General features: G+C 36.6%; 3 protein-coding genes across 3 annotated transcripts; all 3 read right to left on the reverse strand.

The window, feature by feature from the left end:
- Positions 1-1,041: 1,041 nt before the first annotated feature.
- LOC122748386 (olfactory receptor 14C36-like) lies at positions 1,042-1,986 on the reverse strand. Its single transcript, XM_043994030.1, has one exon. It carries the CDS (start codon positions 1,984-1,986, stop codon positions 1,042-1,044), a length of 945 nt encoding a protein of 314 aa, XP_043849965.1.
- Positions 1,987-9,291: 7,305 nt separating this feature from the next.
- Positions 9,292-10,097, reverse strand: LOC122751119 (olfactory receptor 14C36-like). Its single transcript, XM_043998059.1, is given in 2 exon segments — positions 9,292-9,326; positions 9,329-10,097. Coding segments are annotated over 2 exon segments (804 nt in total).
- Positions 10,098-20,049: 9,952 nt separating this feature from the next.
- LOC122748387 (olfactory receptor 14C36-like) lies at positions 20,050-21,042 on the reverse strand. The gene has a single exon (XM_043994031.1). It carries the CDS (start codon positions 21,040-21,042, stop codon positions 20,050-20,052), a length of 993 nt encoding a protein of 330 aa, XP_043849966.1.
- Positions 21,043-21,271: the final 229 nt, after the last annotated feature.

Below are 21,271 nucleotides of genomic sequence, written 5' to 3' on the forward strand. Positions count from 1 at the left end.
GAGCTTTCTCAGTAGGACAGTGACATATTTAGGCCTGTTCCTAACATGTAGCAGTATGACAACCATGTGAAAATTGGAGGATTGATTCTAGAGGAAGTAATCCCTGAGTCTTGAAAAACAAGTAGGATAACATTGAATAATTCATGAGTGTTCAGTAGAATGTGAAATAAATATTTGGGCAAATGAATGGAGAGAATGTTAAAAGAAAGAACATTTTCATATACAAGAAAAGCATAGAGGGTGAATGAACTGTGAAGGTCTATTCCATATAGCATGCTTTAAAAAAGAATGATAAATCCAGAATATTTTTTTTTGTAGTGCAATGTGCATTAAGTGACCTGCCAAGGGTCACACTGCTAATAAGTGTAAAGTGTCTGAGACCGGATTTGAACTTAGAGGTCTGGTACTTTATCCACTGTACCACCTAGTTGCCCCCAAGCATATTATTTATTTAATTTTTTTTGCAGGGCAATGAGGGTTAAGTGACTTGCCCAGAGTCACACAGCTAGTAGGTGTCAAGTGTCTGAGGCCGGATTTGAACTCAAGTTCTCCTGAATCCAAGTCTAGTGCTTTATCCACTGCACCACCTAGCTGCCCCTACATATTATTTTTTAAAAGACACTCCAGTGACCTTCAGGGGGTACCCCTAGAATCCTTAGGTTGAGATAAATTCAGCAATACTCTAACAACCAGAATTTTCTGTTCAAATTAGAGTTGGAAAAGTAACTCTATCAATCATACTTGGATATATATATATATATGTCATAAGCAGTGCTGCCAAAGAATACCTAAGATCTCAGGCAATTACATGATTTTGAATTCTTGAATTTGTCTCAAAATGATAATGTTGCAGTTAATATTGACAATATCACAGTCAATTCTAGAAGATTTTTACCAATTTAGGCCAAAGATTCATCTGTACTCATTAAAACACAAATAGAAAACAATAAGCTCACAAAATCATAAAAATCGATATATTAATGGAATTTTTACTTATGGATGAATTAGATTGAGCAACATTGGGAAAAAAAAAACTAGAGTTTATCCTTTACTCTTTAACAAAAGCTTTCCCTTCATTACTGTTCTTAAAGCCTCTTTTATCTGTTTATTTCGTAGACTATATATAATAGGGTTCAGAAAAGGAGGTATTACAGAATAGAATACTGAAAATATTATGTCTTTAATGGATCCAGAATTTGAAGGTGGTTGTAGGTACACATAAGATCCTGAAATAAGGAACAAAGAAACCACAATGATGTGGGGGACACAAGTAGAGAAGGCTTTTCTTTGGTCTTCTTTCATAGGACATTTGAGCACAGTAGACAATATCCTAATGTAAGATGCAGTGATGAAGGCAAAGCAGCCAACCCCAACTACCAGGGCAGAGGCAAGCAAGGATAATGTATTGCCAAATGTCTCTGAGCAAGAAATCTTGAGAAGAGAGGGGATATCACAGAAGAACTGGTGAATCACATTGGATTGGCAGAAAGACAATTGAAATGTGTAACCGGTATGGAAACCTGCATACAGAAGGCCAGTGAACAAGCAGGTTAGGGTCATCTGCATACAGACCAGGGGACTCATAATCACTGGATAGTGCAGTGGGTGACATATGGCAACATAGCGATCACGGGCCATGACAGTGAGCAAAGAATACTCAAAATATGAAAAGAACATCACCAGAAATACCTGAGCTGCACATCCAGTGACTGAGACAGCTCTGTTGTTCACCAGGGAGTCAATACATGCCTGGGGCACGGTAGTTGATATGTAGCAGGCATCCACAATGGACAGATTCCTAAGGAAAAAATACATAGGAGTGTGGAGTCTCTTGTCAAAGGTGGTGATGATGACAATGAGGAGATTCCCCATCAAGCCTGCTGAGTAAATGAGAAAGAAAAGCAAAGAGTACAAGATCTGTAGCTCTCGGGTGTCAGAAAATCCCATGAGGAGAAATTCAGTCACAGAAGTAGTCAAGTTAGACATTTTCAGTCTCTTTCATCCAGTGAGTGACCTAGGGAGCCACAGAGAAATCAATCGGTGTATCAATAAGCAAATATTAAAAACATAATATCTGTAAAGCCTAGAAAACACGATTCTGTTTTTATCACCACTGCAAAAGACCTTGATAGGCAGCATAGGCCTTGTCATATACTGGCTATGAGACCCTAGGCAAGTCAATTTACATATTTAGAAATCTCTCTGAGATTTTTATAGGAAATGAAGATTTGAACAGGTAAAGTAACTTTCTGTACCTGTGAATTCCATCTACTGATGACATATATGCTTAAGAAAGCAGTGTAACCAATTACTCCACATTGACTTCCTTTTTTTCTATAATTTATTGCTTTCTCTGAGTGAATACAAAGGTACAGATAATCTGACCTAAGCAAGAAGCCCTCAACATAAATGAACATCTTTTATTTTTCAAGTCCTCTGAGATGTGGTCTTACTTAGCCTCTTTTATTCCTTTCTCATGGCCATCTCAGCCTTATTAACTGCAAGGAGAAACAGAGAAGAAAAAGTCAAGATTTTTAAAAGTACAGTTTCCCACACAGCTGTTGTTTTTTTACTGGCAGAGGAGACAGAAATCTTTCCTCCCAACACTTTCTCATACACCCTCCCACTGATTATAAGAAGCAATTGCCAATGAATAGTGGAGATGTAAAGAACAGTCTCTTCTCTCAATCGAAGGACAGGAGAATGGTCACATCTGCTGATTTAACCTGCTATTCTCTCTGCTCCTCTGAATAATCTCACTTCATCTAATTTTCACCATACCTGGTTATATTGATCTTATTATTTCAATTTTCTCCAATTCATACGCATCATTCAAGCCAAATGAATGGCCCATTATGCCCAACTCTACAGTTGTCTTATAAGGAATGGCATCCAAGGGAGTACTCTGTCCTCATATTCCAGCAGACTTTCTCTTATGACCATTAATTCCCTAAAGAGGTCTTTCAAGGTTAAAGATCCAGGACTTTGGGTCAATAGGTAGGAAGCCATTTCTTGACCATTACTTTTCTATTTTAATATCTTTAGAAGAGGAGCAATCAGGTCCTGGCATAGGACTTGCATTGTGGATATGTTAATTCCATCACGTTTGCAGACCACAATGTGTTTTCCATTCCCCAATTGAAGCTGAACTCCTCAGTTAACTATTCATTTTCATATAAAAAATTGCTATGAATATATATTATACATATGTGTCCTTTCCCTCTTTCTTTAACCTCTTTGGAATAAATGGTATCACTGAATCAAAGGGTATTATTCACAATTCAATTTCTTGTTGGGCATTTTTCCAAATTGCTTTCCATAATGGTTGGATCACCTTAGAGCACAGCAAATGATGGTCTCTCTCTTTTCCCACAGAGATTATATTTTAAAAAAATATTTTATAAGTAAATGCTCTTAATGGTAGAGGGAATCTTGGTAGCAAAATAGATAGAGCACTGACCCTGAAGTTGGGAGGAGCTAAGTTCAAATCTCACCTCAGAAACTTACTGTGTGACCCTGCCAAGTCACATAATCCAAATTAACTTAAACATCTGGGGCCATCTCTAGTCAAACTAATATAAATATTGCCACTGGACTATAATGGCTTTGAAGGGGAAAGTGAGGTTGCTGACTTTGCATAGCCCTCCCTCGCTTAAATCCAATTCACTGCAAATTATGATATCTCCACAATTTGAGGGTCCTCTTCAAGAGTTAAGGACAACAACAAGAGCCCTCGATGAAAATTTGTTCAATCAATGTGATTTAAATAGGAAGATACATGAGAGACTTCTGGGGCAGGTTTTCCAGGGATATAGCATCATCACCACAACATAGAACCAAAAGTCTGTGCAAGGCTAATGCATCATTACTTTTCAGATACCTCTCATATGTGAGAACCAAAAACTGAATCTCTTAAACTCTTTGTACCTGGACTGGGCAAAGGACATCTTCATCATGATATCTGAGATGATCGTGATAATGTACAAAGAAACTATCAAAAAGACTTTGAGGAATCCTATTTCCTGCATGACCATGTTGTTAAAAATGGACACAAAGAACTGGGTTTTGTATAAAAATTTTGTATGTACTAACTCATTTGTTCTGCTTAAAGACAGGGACATGATAGATGTGTGTCTGGAGAACATCAAGGTGTGGTCCAATATCAACAGCCTGGCTTGCAGGTAAAAAAGGAAGAAAGAGAAAGAAAATTTAGAGATAGGAAATAAGATAAAAATATGAAATTCACATATATATATATATGTATATAGTAGGTTAGAGAAAGAAAAGACGGAAGAAAAAAGGAAGGAAGGAAAGAAGGAAGGAAGGGAGGAAGGAAAGACAGATGGAAGAGAGAAAGGAAGGAAGGAAGGGAGGGAGGAAGGAAGGAAGGAAAGAAGGGGAAAACAAAAAAAAATGGGAAATGGGGGAAATGCATATCGTTCAAACCCACTATCTCCTACTAGAATCAGCCAACAAGCCTCCTACTTGCTGTTATTTTATCCAACCTGTGTTGCTCAGAGATGATATTACTGAATTCCCATACCATGGAAAAGATTTCAGAAATTTTCTTGGACTGCCACAGAATTATAAAGTTTCCATTGTTGTCTGGCCATCATAATTCTGTTCTTCTTGTTTGGGAAGCATGTTTTCCTTCAATTTCCACTATTATATTTGTAGCTGAAGTTGGACATGTTTGATAGGATGGCCCTAATGGGATCATTTTACCTTTGCTAGATAGTTCTTGCATTTCCTTGGGGACAGTGTCCCTGGTCTCCAGCCAAATACAGAGTCAGAGATCATTTCATTGAAGTAATTTTCTCTGGATAGAAAAAGACAAGGTGCCAAGTAAAGTCCTCTCAGGACCATTGGGTTGGAGTTTAAGACATAATAATTAATGTGCTTGTGTAAATATGAACTAGGGCTGTAGGATTCATTATATTCCAGGTTCCTTCAACATGATTTTAAAAGCCCTCTTCAAAATTCTTCAAAAGGCAAAAACATAGATTTCCAAGTTTCCTGAGCATGTTTGCCTTCTTTGCCTTGTTAGCTCAGTTGATACAAATATATGCTGGCTATGGTCATAGCTTTGACGGCATAAAGACCAGAAAGTTTCACAAATTTTATATTAAAATGTTTTAACATATATTTCATTTTTGCATCACATTTAGTTCCAAAGGATCTATCATAGCTTCGCCTTTCCTTACAAGAGGGAAGCTAGTTAAGGAAGCCTACCAACAGAGTAACATCATCTAACAGATTTTAAAATATTTAAACCCCATAGCTCCCCATCCTTCTACTAATAGGACACTGCTGTGTTGCACCTTGTTTACGTTGTTTTTGCTGGTCTTTTTACTCTTATCTTCTTTTACTCATAGCATTTGCTCTGTGAGTAAAATATATTTTCTTACACTAATATGTTGTTCTCCCATTTTGATTCATCTTATACCAAAAAATGGTTGCTATGGATATTCTCATAGATGTGGTACCTTCACTTCTATAAGTGATTTCCTTGGGTATGTGACCATTAATATCTCTCAGCATTCTTTTTTAAATTATAAAAGTATTTTATTATATTCTGGTTACACAGAGAGAGAGTTTTCAACATTTGTTTTTATGAGAATTCTAATTTCAAAATTTTCTCCCTTCCTCCCCTTCCTCCACCCCTCCACAAAATGGCAAGTAATCCAATAAAGGTTATACATGTACAATAACATTAAACATATTTCTGCATTAGTCATATTATAAGACAATAATCAGAACAAAAAGGAAAAAGCTCAAAAAAAGAAAAATAACAGCACCAAAACCAAAAGAAATAGTATGGTTCAATCTGCATTCATATTCCACAGTTCTTTATTTTTTCTGGATTTGGAGAGTCTTTTCCATCATTAGTCCTTTGGAACTTTCTTGCATCATTGTATTGGTGAGAAGAATCAAGTCTATCACAGTTGATCAACACATAATATTGATGATACTGGGTACAATATTCTCCTGGTTCTGCTCATCATATTCATCATCCGTTCATGCAAGTCTTTCCAGGTTTCTCTGAAATCTGCCTGATCATCACTTCTTACAGCACAATAGAATTCCATTAAATTCATATACCATGACTTGTTCAGCCATTCCCCAATTGATAGGCAGCCCCTCAATTTCCAATTCTTGCCACCACAAAAAGAACAGCTGTAAATATTTTTTTACATGTGGGTCCTTTTGCCTTTTTATGATCTCTTTGGGGAAAAGACCCAAAAGTGGTATTGCTGGGTCAAAGGGTATGCACAGTTTTATAACCCTTTGGGCATAATTCCAAATTGTTCTGCAGAATGGTTGGATCAGTTCACAGCTTCACCAACAAGGCATTAGTGTTCCAATTTTTGTACAGCTTCTCCAACATTTATTATTTTCCTTTTTTGTCATATTAGCCAATCTGATAGGTGTCAGGTGGTACCTCAGAGTTGTTTTAATTTGTAATTCTCTAATCAATAGTGATTTAGATCATTTTTTTCATATGGCAATAGACAGCTTTGATTTCTCAGTCAGAAAACTGCCTGTTCAAGGGACAAAGCTCCAACATCCAAAGCTTCCAAGAAAAATATGAACTGGTCTCAGGCCATGGAAGTTCTCAAAGGGACTTTAAAGAGAAAGTAGGAGAAATAGAAGATGTAGAGAAAGGGAGGAAAGAATGGAAAGAGAAATGAGAGTGATGCAGGAGAGTCATAAGAAAAAAGTCAACAGTTTGAAAAGCCAAATGGAAAAGGAGATTAAAAAACTGTATGATGAAAATAACTGCCTAAAAATTAGGATTGAAAAAATGGAAGCTAGTGACCTTATGAGAAACCAAGACACAGTAAAGCAAATCCAATTGAATGAAAAAATAGAGGGCAATGTGATATATCTCCTTGGAAAAACAGCTGACCTAGAAAATAAATCTAGGAGAGATAATTTGAAAATCATTGGACTATCTGAAAACCATGATGAAAACAAGAGTTTAGACACCATCCTCCAAAAGATTGTGAGGGAAAATTGCCCTGATATTCTAGAAGCAGAAGCTAAAATAGAAATTGAAAGAATCCACCCATCACCTCCTGAAAGACATCCCAAAAGAAAAACCTCCAGGACTATTATAGCTAAATTTCAGAACTCCCAGGTGAAGGAGAAGATATTGCAAGCAGCCAGAAAAAAAAAAAGAAATTCAAATACTGTGGAGCTCCAATAAGGATAAAGCAAGATCTAGCAGCTTCTATATTAAAGGACCAGAGGGCATGGAATATGATATTCCAGAGGGCAAAGGAATTGGGACTACAGCCACAAATCATGTACCCAGCAAAACTGATCAAAATCTTTCAGAGGAAAAAATGGGATTTCAATAAGAAAGAGGTCTTTCAGGCATTTGTGATGAATAGACTTGAACTGAATAGAAAATTTTACTTTCAAATACAAGACCCTGGAGAAGCATAAAAAGGTAAACAGGAAAGACTTCATGAGGGATATTAAATGATCAAACTGTTTACATTCCTACATGGAAAGATAATATTTCAAACTCATAAGAACTATCTCATTAAGGAATTCACAGAGGACACAGGTCTGAACTGAATATGAAGGAATGATATCTGTAAAGCATTTATGTTTTGTCCTTTGTGGCGCAAACAAGGTGGGCATGTCTTATGTCTGGGGCCATATTTGGGCTGGGTACCTGCTGGGTCCAGGGCTGGTGCTTTGTCCACTGTGCCACCTAACTAACTCATGATGACATCTTTAAAATAGGGTTGAGGTGTAGGAGCAATAGACTGGGGGAGGGGGAAGGGGAGAGATGGTCTGGGGAGAGGTAGTTCACATGAAGGAAACAAGAAAAAAGCTTATGGAGGGGAAGAGAAGAGGAGGAAGGAGTTGGGGAGTGAATGAAGCTTACTATCATCAGAATTGACTCAAAGAAAGACTAACATATATACTCAAGTAGGTATAGTAATATATTTTTCCCCTGAGGGAGGGGAGGAAGATAAGGGGGGGGGTGGGAGAAGGGAAGGAAGGAAGGGCAGATTTGGGGAGAGAGCAGTAAAAAGCAAAACACTTTCAAAGAAGATGAAGATGTTCTGCATTACTGCACAAACATGACATATTGAACTGTGTGATCTCATAGGAAGGGTTGAGGAGGGAGGGAGGAAGAAAAAATTAGAACACAGAATTAGCTCAGGGATCTTGATCTCATCGGAGTGGGCTCATGGAGGGAATAACATTCACACCCAATTGGGAGGAGTAATCTATTTAACCCTGAAAGAAAGTAGGAAGGGAGGAGGATAAGGAAGGAAGGGTGAAAAAAGGGAGTGCAGAGCAGGGGAGAGGATAGTCAGAAGTAAAACACTTTTGAGGAGAAATAGGTAAAAAGAAGATAGAGTAAATGTCATGGGAAGGAAGTGGGATGGAGGGAAATAGTTATGATGATTGATTATAATGGTAAAACATATGGTACCTACTTTGCTGGGCTATTGTCAAGAAATTCTCTGTCGAGCTTAAGGTACTATATACAGGTTATGATGAACAGGATACTATCAGGAAAACCTGGAAAGACCTACATGAACTGAAGCAGAGTAAAATGTACTATATACAAAATAACAGCAATAGTGGGGGATGATCTGCTAGGAAATATGTGGTCATTTTTGGCAAGGAAATGATCCAATATAACCCTGAAGGACTTGTGAAGATTGCAGCCCATCTGCAGAGAAAGAACTGATAGTATCTCAAAACAGATGGAAACACATTTAATTTTTTTTTCTTTTCCTCTTTGACAATTCCTTAATCTGAAGTTTTTTTTTTGGGGGGGGTGGTTTGACTGTTTTATCTCACAACTAGCTAATATGGGGGTTTTCCCATGGCTATTCATGTATAAATTATTTTGAATTGCTTGAGGTCTTGTGGGTGGCAGGTGGTAATGGAGGGAGGAAGAGAAGTTGGAACACAAAGTTTTAAAATATTGATGTTAAAATTTGTTTTTACATATATTTTGGAAAATTAAATTCTATTCAAAGTAAAAACAAAACAAAACAAAAAAAACCTGCCTGTTCAATAAAGTCAATAAACTCAAACATCCTAAAAATAAATCTGTTAATGAGATTTTTTCTTTATGGATGAATTAGGTTAGCAACATTGGGAAAAAGCTAGAATTCATCCTTTATTTTTTAACACAAGCTTCTTTTCATTATTATTCTTAGAGCCTCTTTTACCTGTTTATTACGTAGACTGTATATAATAGGGTTCAGAAAGGGAGGTATCATGGAATAGAATATTGAAAAAAATATATCTTTAATGGACGCAGAATGTGAAGGTGGTTGTAGGTACACATAAAAAATTGAAATAAGGAACAAAATAACCACAATAATGTGGGGGACACAAGTAGAGAAGGCTTTTCTTTGGTCTTCTTTCACAGGAAATTTGAGCACAGTGGACAATATCCTAATGTAAGATGCAGTGATGAAGGCAAAGCAGCCAACCCCAACTACCAGGGCAGAGACAAGCAAGGATAATGTATTGCCAAATGTCTCTGAGCAAGAAATCTTGAGAAGAGAGGGGATATCACAGAAGAATTGGTGAATCACATTGGATTGGCAAAAAGACAATTGAAATGTGTAACCAGTATGGAAACCTGCATACAGAAGGCCAGTGAACAAGCAGGTTAAGGTCATCTGCATACAGACCCGGGGACTCATAATCACTGGATAGTGCAGTGGGTGGCATATGGCAACATAGCGATCACGGGCCATGACAGTGAGCAAAGTAAACTCAAAATATGCAAGGAAAACCACCAGAAATATCTGAGCTGCACATCCAGTAACTGAGATAGCTCTGTTGTTCATCAGGGAGTTAACAGATGCCTGGGGCAAAGTTGTTGAAATGAAGCAGGCATCCACAATGGACAGATTCCTTAGGAAAAAGTACATAGGAGTGTGGAGTCTCTTGTCGAAAGTGGTGATGATGACAATGAGAAAATTTCCCATCAAGCTTGCTGAGTAAATGAGAAAGAAAAGCAAAGAATACAAGATCTGCAGTTCTCTGGTGTTAGAAAACCCCATGAGAAGAAATTCAGTCACAGCAGTAGTCAAGTTAGACATTTTCAGACTCTTTTATCAAACGAATGACCTAGAAAACCAAGAAGAAATCAATCACTTCATCAGTCAGCAACTTTAAAACATAATATCTGAGGGGCAGCTAGGTGGCGCAGTGGATAGAGCACCGGCCCTGGAGTCAGGAGTACCTGAGTTCAAATCCGGCCTCAGACACATAATACTTACTGGCTGTGTGACCCTGGGCAAGTCACTTAACCCCAGTTGCCTCACTAAAATTCAAAACAAACAAAAAACATGGCATCTATAAAGCCTAGAAGACTTCATTCTGTTTTTATCACTACTGCATAAGTCTTTGACAGGAAACATAACTACTGTTTTGTACTGCCCTGTGACCCTGGGCAAATCAGGTTACCTCTCAAGGAAACTCACAAGATTTTTATGTAGATAAGGACCCATACTTAGGAATTCCATCTATTAAAGACATGGATGCTTAAGCAATCAAACTAATGTTACCAGTGAGCCCACATCAACTTCCTTTTTTCTATAATGTATTACTTATCTCTGAGTGAGTGCACAGGTATGGACAATCTGACCTAGGTGAAAAGCCATCAATGAAAACTACAATCCTTTCTTTTTTAAAGGTTCTCTGAAGTATGGTCTTAGCTTCTAATTGTTTTCTTTTCCCATGGCCATCTCATCTCTATCAATAGCCATAAACAGCTTAGATGAAAAACTCAGAAAATTTTTAAAAGGCATAGTTTCTAACCATACCTGTTACTTTTGCTAACAGTGGAGTCAGGGACTAAAATCTTTCCTCCTACCGCTGTCTCAGACATACTGTCCCACTGAAGGAAAGAAGAAATTGCAAGTTAATAGTGGACTTGTATAGAACAGTATTATGCCACAATCCAAGGACAGGAGGGTGGTGAAGTCTGCTGACTTGGCCTAATATTCTCTCTGCTCCTTTGAAATAATCTCACTTCATCTAATTTTCATTATAGCTGGTCATTGCTTATCCTGATCTTATCACTTCAATTTTCTTACATTGAGAGGCATCAGGTGAGCAAAATGCAGTGCCAATCATCCCTAGTTCTACCCTTATTTCATATTGAATGGCATCCAAAGGAGCACTTTTTCTTGACACTACAACCCTTTTTTTACTTAAGCTCACTAGTTCTCTAAAGAAGAATTTCAAGGTTAAAGATCCAGGACTTTGGGTCAATAGGTAGGAAGCCACGTCTGGGCTTAAAGTCTCCATAATTTTTGAAAGGAGGAGCAATCGGGTCCTAGAATAGGACTTACATTTTGTTTATATGTAATGCATATATGCATACATAAGTGCATACACATACATACATACATACACACACCTATAATCATAAATGCATATTCATTTGTAGTCCTGAATTCTTTCCTAATTCCTCCTCCTCCCCCACCCATTGAGAAGATAACAAAACAAAACCTATTAAACATATGTATAGTCACTTAAAACAAATGACCACATTAGCTATTTCAGAAGGAAAGAAACAAAGGAAAGAAGGAAGGAAGGAAGGAAAGAAGGAAGGAAGGAAGGAAGGAAGGAAGGAAGGAAGGAAGGAAGGAAGGAAGGAAGGAAGGAAGGAAGGAAGGAAGGAAGGAAGGAAGGAAAAGGAAGCAAGGAAGCAAGGAAGCAAGGAAGGAAGGAAGGAAGGAAGGAAGGAAGGAAGGAAGGAAAAGGAAGCAAGGAAGCAAGCAAAGAAGAAAATATTCATTAATCTGTACCCTGACTCTATCTAAAGGTGGACAATGTGTTTCATCATGAGTCCTTTGGAATTGTTATTTGATGTTGTATTGATTAGAATTACTAAGTCTTTCAAAGTTGATTGTCTTTGCTATATTCTTTTTATTATATGTTGTTCTGTTTCTTCCTACTTCACATTGCATCAGTTTACATAGGTCTTCCTCTTCCCAGGTTTTCCTGAAATTATCCCCTTGAGTACTTAAAGTACAATAGTATTCCATCACATTTGCTGACCAAAATTTATTTTTCCTTCCCCAACTGAAGTTGATCCTCTAAGTTAAAAATTCTTTGTCATCACAAAAAAAAAAAAATGAATGTCTTTTCACTTTTTAAAATCTCTTTGGAATAAATCACTGAATCAAGGAACATTTTTCACAATTAAATAGTTGGTTAGGCATTATTCCAAATTGCTTTCCATAATGGTTGGACCACTTTAGAGCACCACCAATAATGGAACTTCTGTTTTCCCACAGAAAGACTACATTTTAAAAATATTTTAACAAATGACTGCTCTGGGAGCAGCTAGGTGGCACAGTGAAGAAAACACTGGCCTCCTTCAGGAGGACCTGAGTTCAAATATGGCCTCAGACCCTTGACACTTAGTAGCTTTGTGACCCTGGGCAAGTTACTTAACCCTCATTTCCCAGCAAAAAATACAAAAAGAAAAACAAACAAACAAACAAACAAACAAACAAAAAGCACAAACAAAACAAACAACAACAAAAAAACAAGTGACTGCTCTTGGGGGGTGATATTGAGGGAAAATTGATTAATCAATGTGATATAAAAAGAATAAAGGTACCAATTAAACATTAAATGATACATTGGAGACCCAAGCTACAAGTTTTTCAGAGTGATAGCATCATCACTACAATATAGAGAAAAAAGTTCCTGCAACGCTAACACAAAAATATTTTTTAAATATCTGTCATACATGAGAACCAAAAATTGAATCTCTTAAACCCTTGGTACCTGGATTGGGCAGAGGAGGTATCCATCACTATATCTGAGTCTATCATTGGGATAATGGACTAAGAAGCTATTCTGAAAAATCATATGAACTCCTGCTTCCTATATGTATAGGGTTTTGTGAATCAACACTAAAAGCTGAGGTTTATTTAAACATTTAATATGTACAAACCCATTTGTTCTAGTTCCAGAGAAGTATGTGATAAAATCTGTGGCTAGGCAGCATCAGTAAGTAATCCAATATCAGCAGCATGGCTACCCAATAAAAAGTAAGAAAAGAGGAATAAATTTTAGAGATAGAAGTAGTGAAAAAAATGAAATTCACAAATATTTAAAGTAGGTTAGGGAGATAAAAGCTCTCTTGTTTGAAGGTATAAGACATCACTTTCAGGTGACAAAAGGCTTAATTTTCTTGCTTTCTCTAACTCCTTGTTTTGTATCACCTGTTTTGTATCCAGATCTTTCTAAAGGTTTCACATCTCCCTGCTGAACATATCCATGCACTTGAAGTAGAAAACTTTGAAATATTGGCAACTACAAAAATGTATTATCTTCCTTTTGTTTACTTCTCCTTAATATTTTTGGCATTAGTCATGTCTACCAGCAGCCACTAGACCACATACTTTTAGGCAAATGATACTTGATTCAATGAAGGAAGGGTTTTGATTATAGATGGGTAGTAACACCAGGTTTGGAATTAAGCAGATGTGGTTTCATATTTGAGTTAAGCCTCTTACAACTGCAACCTTCAGCAAGTCACTTTTCCTCTCTATGCAGTTTCCTATCTCTAAAATGAAATTATTGTACTGGATGGCCTTTACTATCCATGCCAGTTCTTCATCTATGATACAACCATACACACCCACACAGCCATGAGTATATGAATGCATTCTCTGTACTCTAACCTGTACTCAGGTGTATAGCTGTTTTTTTTGCTCTTTTACAGACTAACTCACTTTTAATTGTAACCATGCTTACATTTTAATTTATTTTCCTAAGTTGTGACATCCCTTATCAGGAAAGGAATGAAACTTCTGAAATGTTTGAAAAAGGGAATATATAGAAGGATAGGGAAAGGAAGGAAGGAAGGGAGAAATAAATAAAAGGGGGAATAGGAAAAAAAAGCATTCCATTCAAACTTACTTTCTCCTACCTGAATATGGCACCAAGTCTTTTTGCTGTTATTTTCTCCAATCTCAGTTGCTCAGAGATGACATTACTGAATTTCCTGGGGATGGAAAAGACCTTCTGAATTCCTACTGTATTGGCATAAAATCATAGTTTCCGTTGTCATCATAATTGTATTCTCCTTTTCTGGAAGCAAGCTTTTCCCCAAGTTTTCCCATTATATCTGTAGCTGAAGTTGGGCAGCATGTTTGATAGGATGGCCCCAATAGACCAATTTCACATTTGCTAGACTGTCCTTGCATTTCCTTGGGGACAGTATCCCTGCACTCCAGTCAAATACAGAGAGGCAGACGGTATTGTCCTGAGGTAATTATCTCTGGATAGAAAAAGATAAGGTGCCAAGTAAAGTCTTTTCAGGAGTACTGGGTTGGGGTTCAAGAAATATTAATTAATCTTCATGTATTTGCATACTTACTATGACTGTAAGATTCATTATCCCTCAGCTTCCCTCAAAATAATTGAATAACCCTCTTCAACCCTCTTCTTCAAAAGGCAGAAAAGAGGGAGATCTACGTATGCTGAGACATGTTCGGTTTGATAGCTCAATTGATTCAAATATATTGTGGCTATGATTATGGTTTTTACTGACATATAAGCAAGAGAGCTTCACAAATTTTGTGGAAAACATTTTAAAATACATTTTACTTTTTACATCACATTCAGGTAAAAAAACCCCCTCATAACATTGTACAGAGTAACAGCAACATTATCTGATGATCAATTGTGATACAATTAGCTATTCTAAGGAATAAAATGATCCAAGACAAGTACAAAAGTCTCATGATGGAAAATGCTGTCCACATCCAGAAAAAAGAACTATGGAGTCTGACTGGAGATCAAAGCATATTACTTTCACTTTATTTGTTGATTTCTGTGAGTGTGTTTTTTTTTCCTTTTTATCTGATTCTTCTTTCACAACATGAAAAATATAGAAATATGTTTAACATGATTTTGCATATATAAACTATGACAGATTGCTTGCTGTCTTGGGGAGAAGAAAAGAAGAGAGAGAGGGAAAATTTTAGAATTCAAAATCTTACAAAAATGAATATTGAAAACTATTTTACATATAATTGGAAAAAATTAAGAAAAAATACACCTCTTAAAAAAGTATAAAATTGGTAGAGAAGGGTCTGATTATCAGTATTGGGGGGATTCCTCATACTGGAGTACTTGAAATCATAGGTCAATTGCAATCCCTAGACTTGTCACAAATAACTGCCAATTTTTAGAGTGTTATATAACACCTGATATCATGTGTCATTTTGACATAGCTATTAATTGGTAGCATTGAATATATCTCATGTCTTCCGATTTAAAATAATAAATTAGTAATGAAACAGATCAGGCCTACAATGTTCTCTTCTGAGTTTTCATTTCTCCTTCATCATATGGTGATGTCTTGACTTGCAGGTGGATCAAATTTAAGTGAGGCAGAGTTGCACAAGGACATCAGTCTCACTCTCTCATCTAGAGTCATAGAAATGTAGTGGCAAGAAAAAAGTCAAGATGATTGGAGAGGACCCAGGATGCAGTGAATGGCCTTCTCATCATCTCTGGTGTCTGACAAAATTCTAAATGTTTCATAGTTCCTGCTTCAATTGCCTTCATGACCATTGGAACAAATGGTTGTTATTCACCCATTCTGCTGATGGAAGTCTTAGTGCTAGCACTTTCTTAACTCTGCATGTACCCCACATTAAGGACATGGACAAATTGGAATAAATTCAGCAAATAATAAACAGATTGATAAAAATGTTAATTCCAAGCTATATTAGTGCCTCAGGCACTTGAAACTTACTAGCTGTGTGACCCTGGGCAAGTCACTTAACCCTAATTGCCCTGCAAAAAAAAAAAGATGAATTTTTTAACCAAGTAATGAGAAAACTTAGAGGGGACATGACAGCTGGCTTCAAATATTTGAAGGCTTTCATGAAGAAAACTGAGTAGTCCACTTTTTAATTTTAAAGATAACTAACACCTTAGGGACACTGTAGAAACACCTGGGTTGAAATATATGACTTTAGATATTCCTTCAGTCCTTCAAATTTGTTGATTATTTGAATTATTATAATATGAAATACACATACACACACATATATATACACATACATATATACATATACATATATATACATATATATGTACATATATATGTGTATATATATGTGTGTGTATATATATATATACAGAGAGAGAGAAAGAAAGAGGGAGGGAGACAGAATGGAGAGAATGTTTGTTTCTTTACATCAGTGGTATCAAACTCATATTGAAATGGATACCAATAAATTATAGATAAGGATGCCTGTGGGTAGCACATTGAATTAGAAAACTATACATTAACATTATCTATGTGTTTTTGAATATGTATTTGTTTCATTAAATATTTTCTAATTACATTATAATCTGATTAGGTGGGCAATTAGGAATATTGTGGCCTGTAGCCCAAGTGCATTACACTTCTGCTTTATATCATATATTTGAATTGATTTATTATAGATTTTTTAAATTCAGAATTTTATTTTCCCCCAATTACATGGAAAAATAATTTTAACATCCTTTTTTATTTTTTATTTTCCCAAATTATATGTAAAACCAAATTTTTACATTGATTTTTAAAACTTGGTGTTCCAAATTCTCTTCCTCCTTCCCTCCACATGCTCCTCTTAAGAACTCAAGCAATTCAACATAAATTATGGATATGCAGTCATGTAAAACCTAACAGACAAAAAAAAATTAGAAAAAGGAACAAAAAAATTATACTTGACCACTATCAGTTCTTTCTCTGTAGGTGGCTTGCATCTTTCATAAGTTCTTCTGATAGCATCCTGCTCCTCATTTCTCACAGCACAATAGTTTTCCATCCTAATCTCTGCTTTACATTTTTTTCACGTGTACTATTGTTAACAGTATTTCCCTCCATTCTATTCCCTCCCCTTGATATTTACTCTATTTTCTATCTTCTTTCACCCTATCCCTCCTCAAAAGTGTTTACTGTCCATTTTGAAAACTTTGTGTTCCAAATTCACTTCCTCCCTCCCTCCCCACCCCCTAATAACTCAAGAAATTCAATTTAAGTTATACATGTGTAGTCTTGCAAAACATTTCCATATTAGGTTGTGAAAGAAAACAGAAAGCAAAACTTAAGAAAAAGAAAGTTAAAAAATAATGCTTCAATATGTATTCAGTCAATATTTCTTCTTTCTCTGGAGATGTATTACATTTTTCATAGGTCCTTCAGAGTTCTCTTGGATCATTGCATTGCTGAGAATAAGCCAAGTCATTCACAGCCAATCATCTTATAACATTGTTGTTACTTTGTATACAGTACATCTCACTTTGCATCAATTCATGTAATTCTTTAGAGGTTTTTCTGAGGGCATCCTGCTCTTCACTTCTTACAGCACAATAGTGTTCCATCATTATCTCATCCCACAGTTTGTTCAGCCATTTCCCAATTGATGGGCATCTCCTCAATTTTGAATTCTTTGCGCCAAAAAAGTGCTGCCATAAATATTTTTGATATATAGATCCTTTAACTTTTGGGGGATTTTAATCTCTTTTTGGATACTGACATAGCAGTGGCATTACTAGACAAATAGTATGCATGGTTTTATAGCCCTTTGGACATAGTTCCATTATGCTCTACAGAATGTTGAATCATTTTACAACTCCACCAACAGTTCATCAATGTCTCATTTTCCTCATATCCTCTACAATATTTGACATTTTCCTCTGCTGTCCCATTACCCAATCCAATAGGTATGAAATAGTACACCAGAATTCTTTTGACTCACACCTCCCTAATCAATGGTGAGAGCAAACTTTTTCATATGGCTATAGATAGCTTTGTTTATTTAATCTGAAAACTGTTCATATCTTTTGATCCTTTATTGGCTTGGGAATGGCTGTAATTTTAACAGCTTTGACCCAGTTCTCTATGTGTTTGAAAAATGAGGGCTTTATCAGACAAAATTGCTTCAAAATTTTGTCACAGTTACTATTGTTAATTGAATTTCCCTCCATCCTGCTCCCTCCCCATGCCATTTACTCTATTCTTTATCTCCTTTCACTCTCCCTCCTCGGAGGTGTTTTGCTTCTGACTGCCTCCTTCCCCAATCTGCTATAACCTCGCTACCTTATCCCCTTCCCTTCCTACTTTCCTGCAGGGTAAGATAGATTACTATACCCAATTAAGTGTGTATATTATTCACTCTTTGAGGCAATTCTGATGAGAGTAAGTTTCACTCTCTTCCCAGCACTTCACCCTTCTTCCCCTCCACTGCATAAGCTTTTCCTTGATTTTTATGTGAAATACTTTACCCAATCCCACCTTTCCCTTTCTCTTTCTCCCAGTGCATTCCCCTCTCACCCCTTAATTTTTTTTTTAGTGAGGCAATTGGGGTTAAGTGACTTGCCCAGGGCCACACAGCTAGTAAGTGTTAAGTGTCTGAGGTCGGATTTGAGCTCAGGTTCTCCTGACTCCAGGGCCAGTGCTTTATCCACTGTTCCACCTAGCTGCCCCTGTCTTTAAGTTTTATTCCTTCCACCAAGAGTATAAGTTCTTTAAGACAATGAACTATTTTCTTTTTTTCTATTTTTATCACCATGATGTGGTTCAGTGTTTGGTTTAATGTAAGTGCTTAAGGAATGTTTTTTTTTTCCTTCACTCATTCCTTCTTACATTTTATTCATTTTGACCTCTGTAATATATATATATATATATATATATATATATATATATATATATATATATATATATATATATATCTTCTCTTTTGCTTCTTTTGTTCCAAATCAATCATTTTTTTCAAAAACAATTGTAGGGGCAGCTAGATGGTGCAGTGGATAGAGCACCAGCTCTGGATTCAGGAGGACCTGAGTTCAAATCCAGCCTCAGACACTTGACACTTACTATCTGTGTGACCCTGGGCAAGTCACTTAACCCCCATTGCCCCACCAAAACCAAAAAAATATTGTTAATATTTGTGCTAAATATTCTAATGTTTGCCCTGTTATTTTCTAAGATTCTGTTACTTATTATTCTAAGATATATTCTTCTTTGGGTTTTAAGGTTATTTTATTGATATTCTGACCATTTTGATCTTCTTCCACTTGTCCTTTCACATCTAGTACAGAATGATAGTTTGGGGTCACACTGTGAATGACAATAACTTCTACATATTATTGTTTGCATTGATTCACAGAGACAACAGGGAGCTATTAGAACTTTCCTAGTAGGAGAGTGACATATTTAGGCCTGTTCCTAACATATAGTCATTTGACAGGTGAAAATTGGAGAATTAATTCTAAAGGAAGGAATCCATGAGTCCTGAAAAACAAATAGGTGAACAAGAGTCTTCTGTAGAATCTGAATTAAATAGTTGGCCATATGAATTAAGAGAAGTTTAAAAAAAAAGAACATTTTCATATATAAGAAAACATAGAGGGTTTATTAACTGCAAATATCTATTCCATATAGCTTGTTTTAAAAAAGAATGATCAATCCAGCATTTTTTTTTTTGCTAGGCAATGAGGGTTAAGTGACTTGCTCAGAGTCACACAGCTAAGTGTCAAGTGTCTGAGGCTGGATTTGAACTCAGGTCTTGCTGAATCCAGGGCTGGTGCTTTAACCACTGCATGGCCTAGCTGCCCCCCAGCATATTATTTTTAAAAGACCCCCCCAGTGACCTTCAGGGGTATCCCTAGTATCCTAAGGTTGACATGAACTCAGAAATGCTATAAGGGACCAGAATTCTCTGCATAAATTAGGGTTGGGGAAAAAAAACCCTCTATCAATCCTATTTGGTATATATTCTTTCTTTATATGTCATAAGCAGTGCTGCCAAGGATCACCTAAGAACTAATGGAATTATAAATAATTTTGAATTATTGAGTAAACATAAAAAGGATAATGTTGCTATTAATATTGAAAATATCAATGTCAGGTCTAGGGGCTCTTTACTAATTTAGACCAATGATTCATCTGTTCCCAACAACACACAAATAGAAAACATAAACACATAATACTAGAAATAAAGCTATTACTGAGATTTTTTTTTATTTCTGGATGAATGAGGTTGAGCAACATTGGGAAAGAACTACAGTTTTTCCTTTCATCTTTAATACAAACTTTCTCTTCATTACTATTCTTAGAGCCTCTTTTATCTTTTTATTACGTAGACTGTATATAATGGGATTCAGAAAGGGAGGTATTACAGAATAGAATACTGAAAAGATGATATCTTTAATGGAGCCAGAACTTGAAGGTGGTTGTAGGTACACGTAAAGGACTGAAATAAGGAACAAAGAAACCACAATGATGTGGGGGACACAAGTAGAGAAGGCTTTTCTTTGGTCTTCTTTCATAGGAAATTTGAGCACAGTAGACAATATCATAATGTAAGATGCAGTGATGAAGACAAAGCCACCAACCCCAATCAGCATGGCAGAGGCAAGCAAGGATAATATATTGCTATGTGTCTCTGAGCAAGAAATCTTGAGAAGAGAAGGAATATCACAGAAGAACTGGTGGATCACATTGGATTGGCAAAAAGACAATTGAAATGTGTAACCAGTATGGAAACCTGCAAACAGAAGGCCAGTGAACAAGCAGGTTAAGTTCATTTGCATACAGACCCGGGGACTCATGATCACTGGATAATGAAGTGGGTGACATATGGCAACATAGCGATCACGGGCCATGACAGTGAGCAAAGAATACTCAAAATATGAAAAGAACATCACCAGAAATATCTGGGCTGCACATCCAGCAACTGAGATAGCTCTGTTGTTCACCAGGGAGTTAACTGATGCCTGGGGTAGAGTTATCGATATGAAGCAGGCATCTACAATGGACAGATTCCTCAGGAAATAGTACATGGGGGTGTGGAGTCTCCTGTCAAAGGTGGTGATGATGACAATGAGGAGATTCCCCATCAAGCCTGCTGAGTAAATGAGAAAGAAAAGCAAAGAGTACAAGATCTGTAGCTCCCGGGTGTCAGAAAACCCTATGAGGAGAAATTCAGTCACAACAGTGGTCAAGTTAGACATATTGAGTCTCTTCCTTCCGGTGAGTGACCTAGGGAGCCAAGGAGAAATCAATCAGTCCATCAATAAGCAAGTATTAAAAACATAATATCTGTAAAGCCTAGAAGACCCTATTCTGTTTTTGTCACCACTGCAAAAGACCTTGACAGGTAACATGGCCCCTGTCACATACTGTCTGTGTGACACAGTGCAAGTCAATTTACATAACCACAAAAACTCTCTGAGATTTTTG

The sequence above is a fragment of the Dromiciops gliroides genome, chromosome 3 (assembly GCF_019393635.1).
Source record: "Dromiciops gliroides isolate mDroGli1 chromosome 3, mDroGli1.pri, whole genome shotgun sequence".
NCBI lineage: Eukaryota > Metazoa > Chordata > Mammalia > Microbiotheria > Microbiotheriidae > Dromiciops > Dromiciops gliroides.

Coding starts and splice junctions, on each gene's coding strand:
- LOC122748386 (XM_043994030.1), bottom strand. CDS start 1,986: ATGTCTAACTTGACTACTTCTGTGACTGAATTTCTCCTCATGGGATTT.
- LOC122748387 (XM_043994031.1), bottom strand. CDS start 21,042: ATGTCTAACTTGACCACTGTTGTGACTGAATTTCTCCTCATAGGGTTT.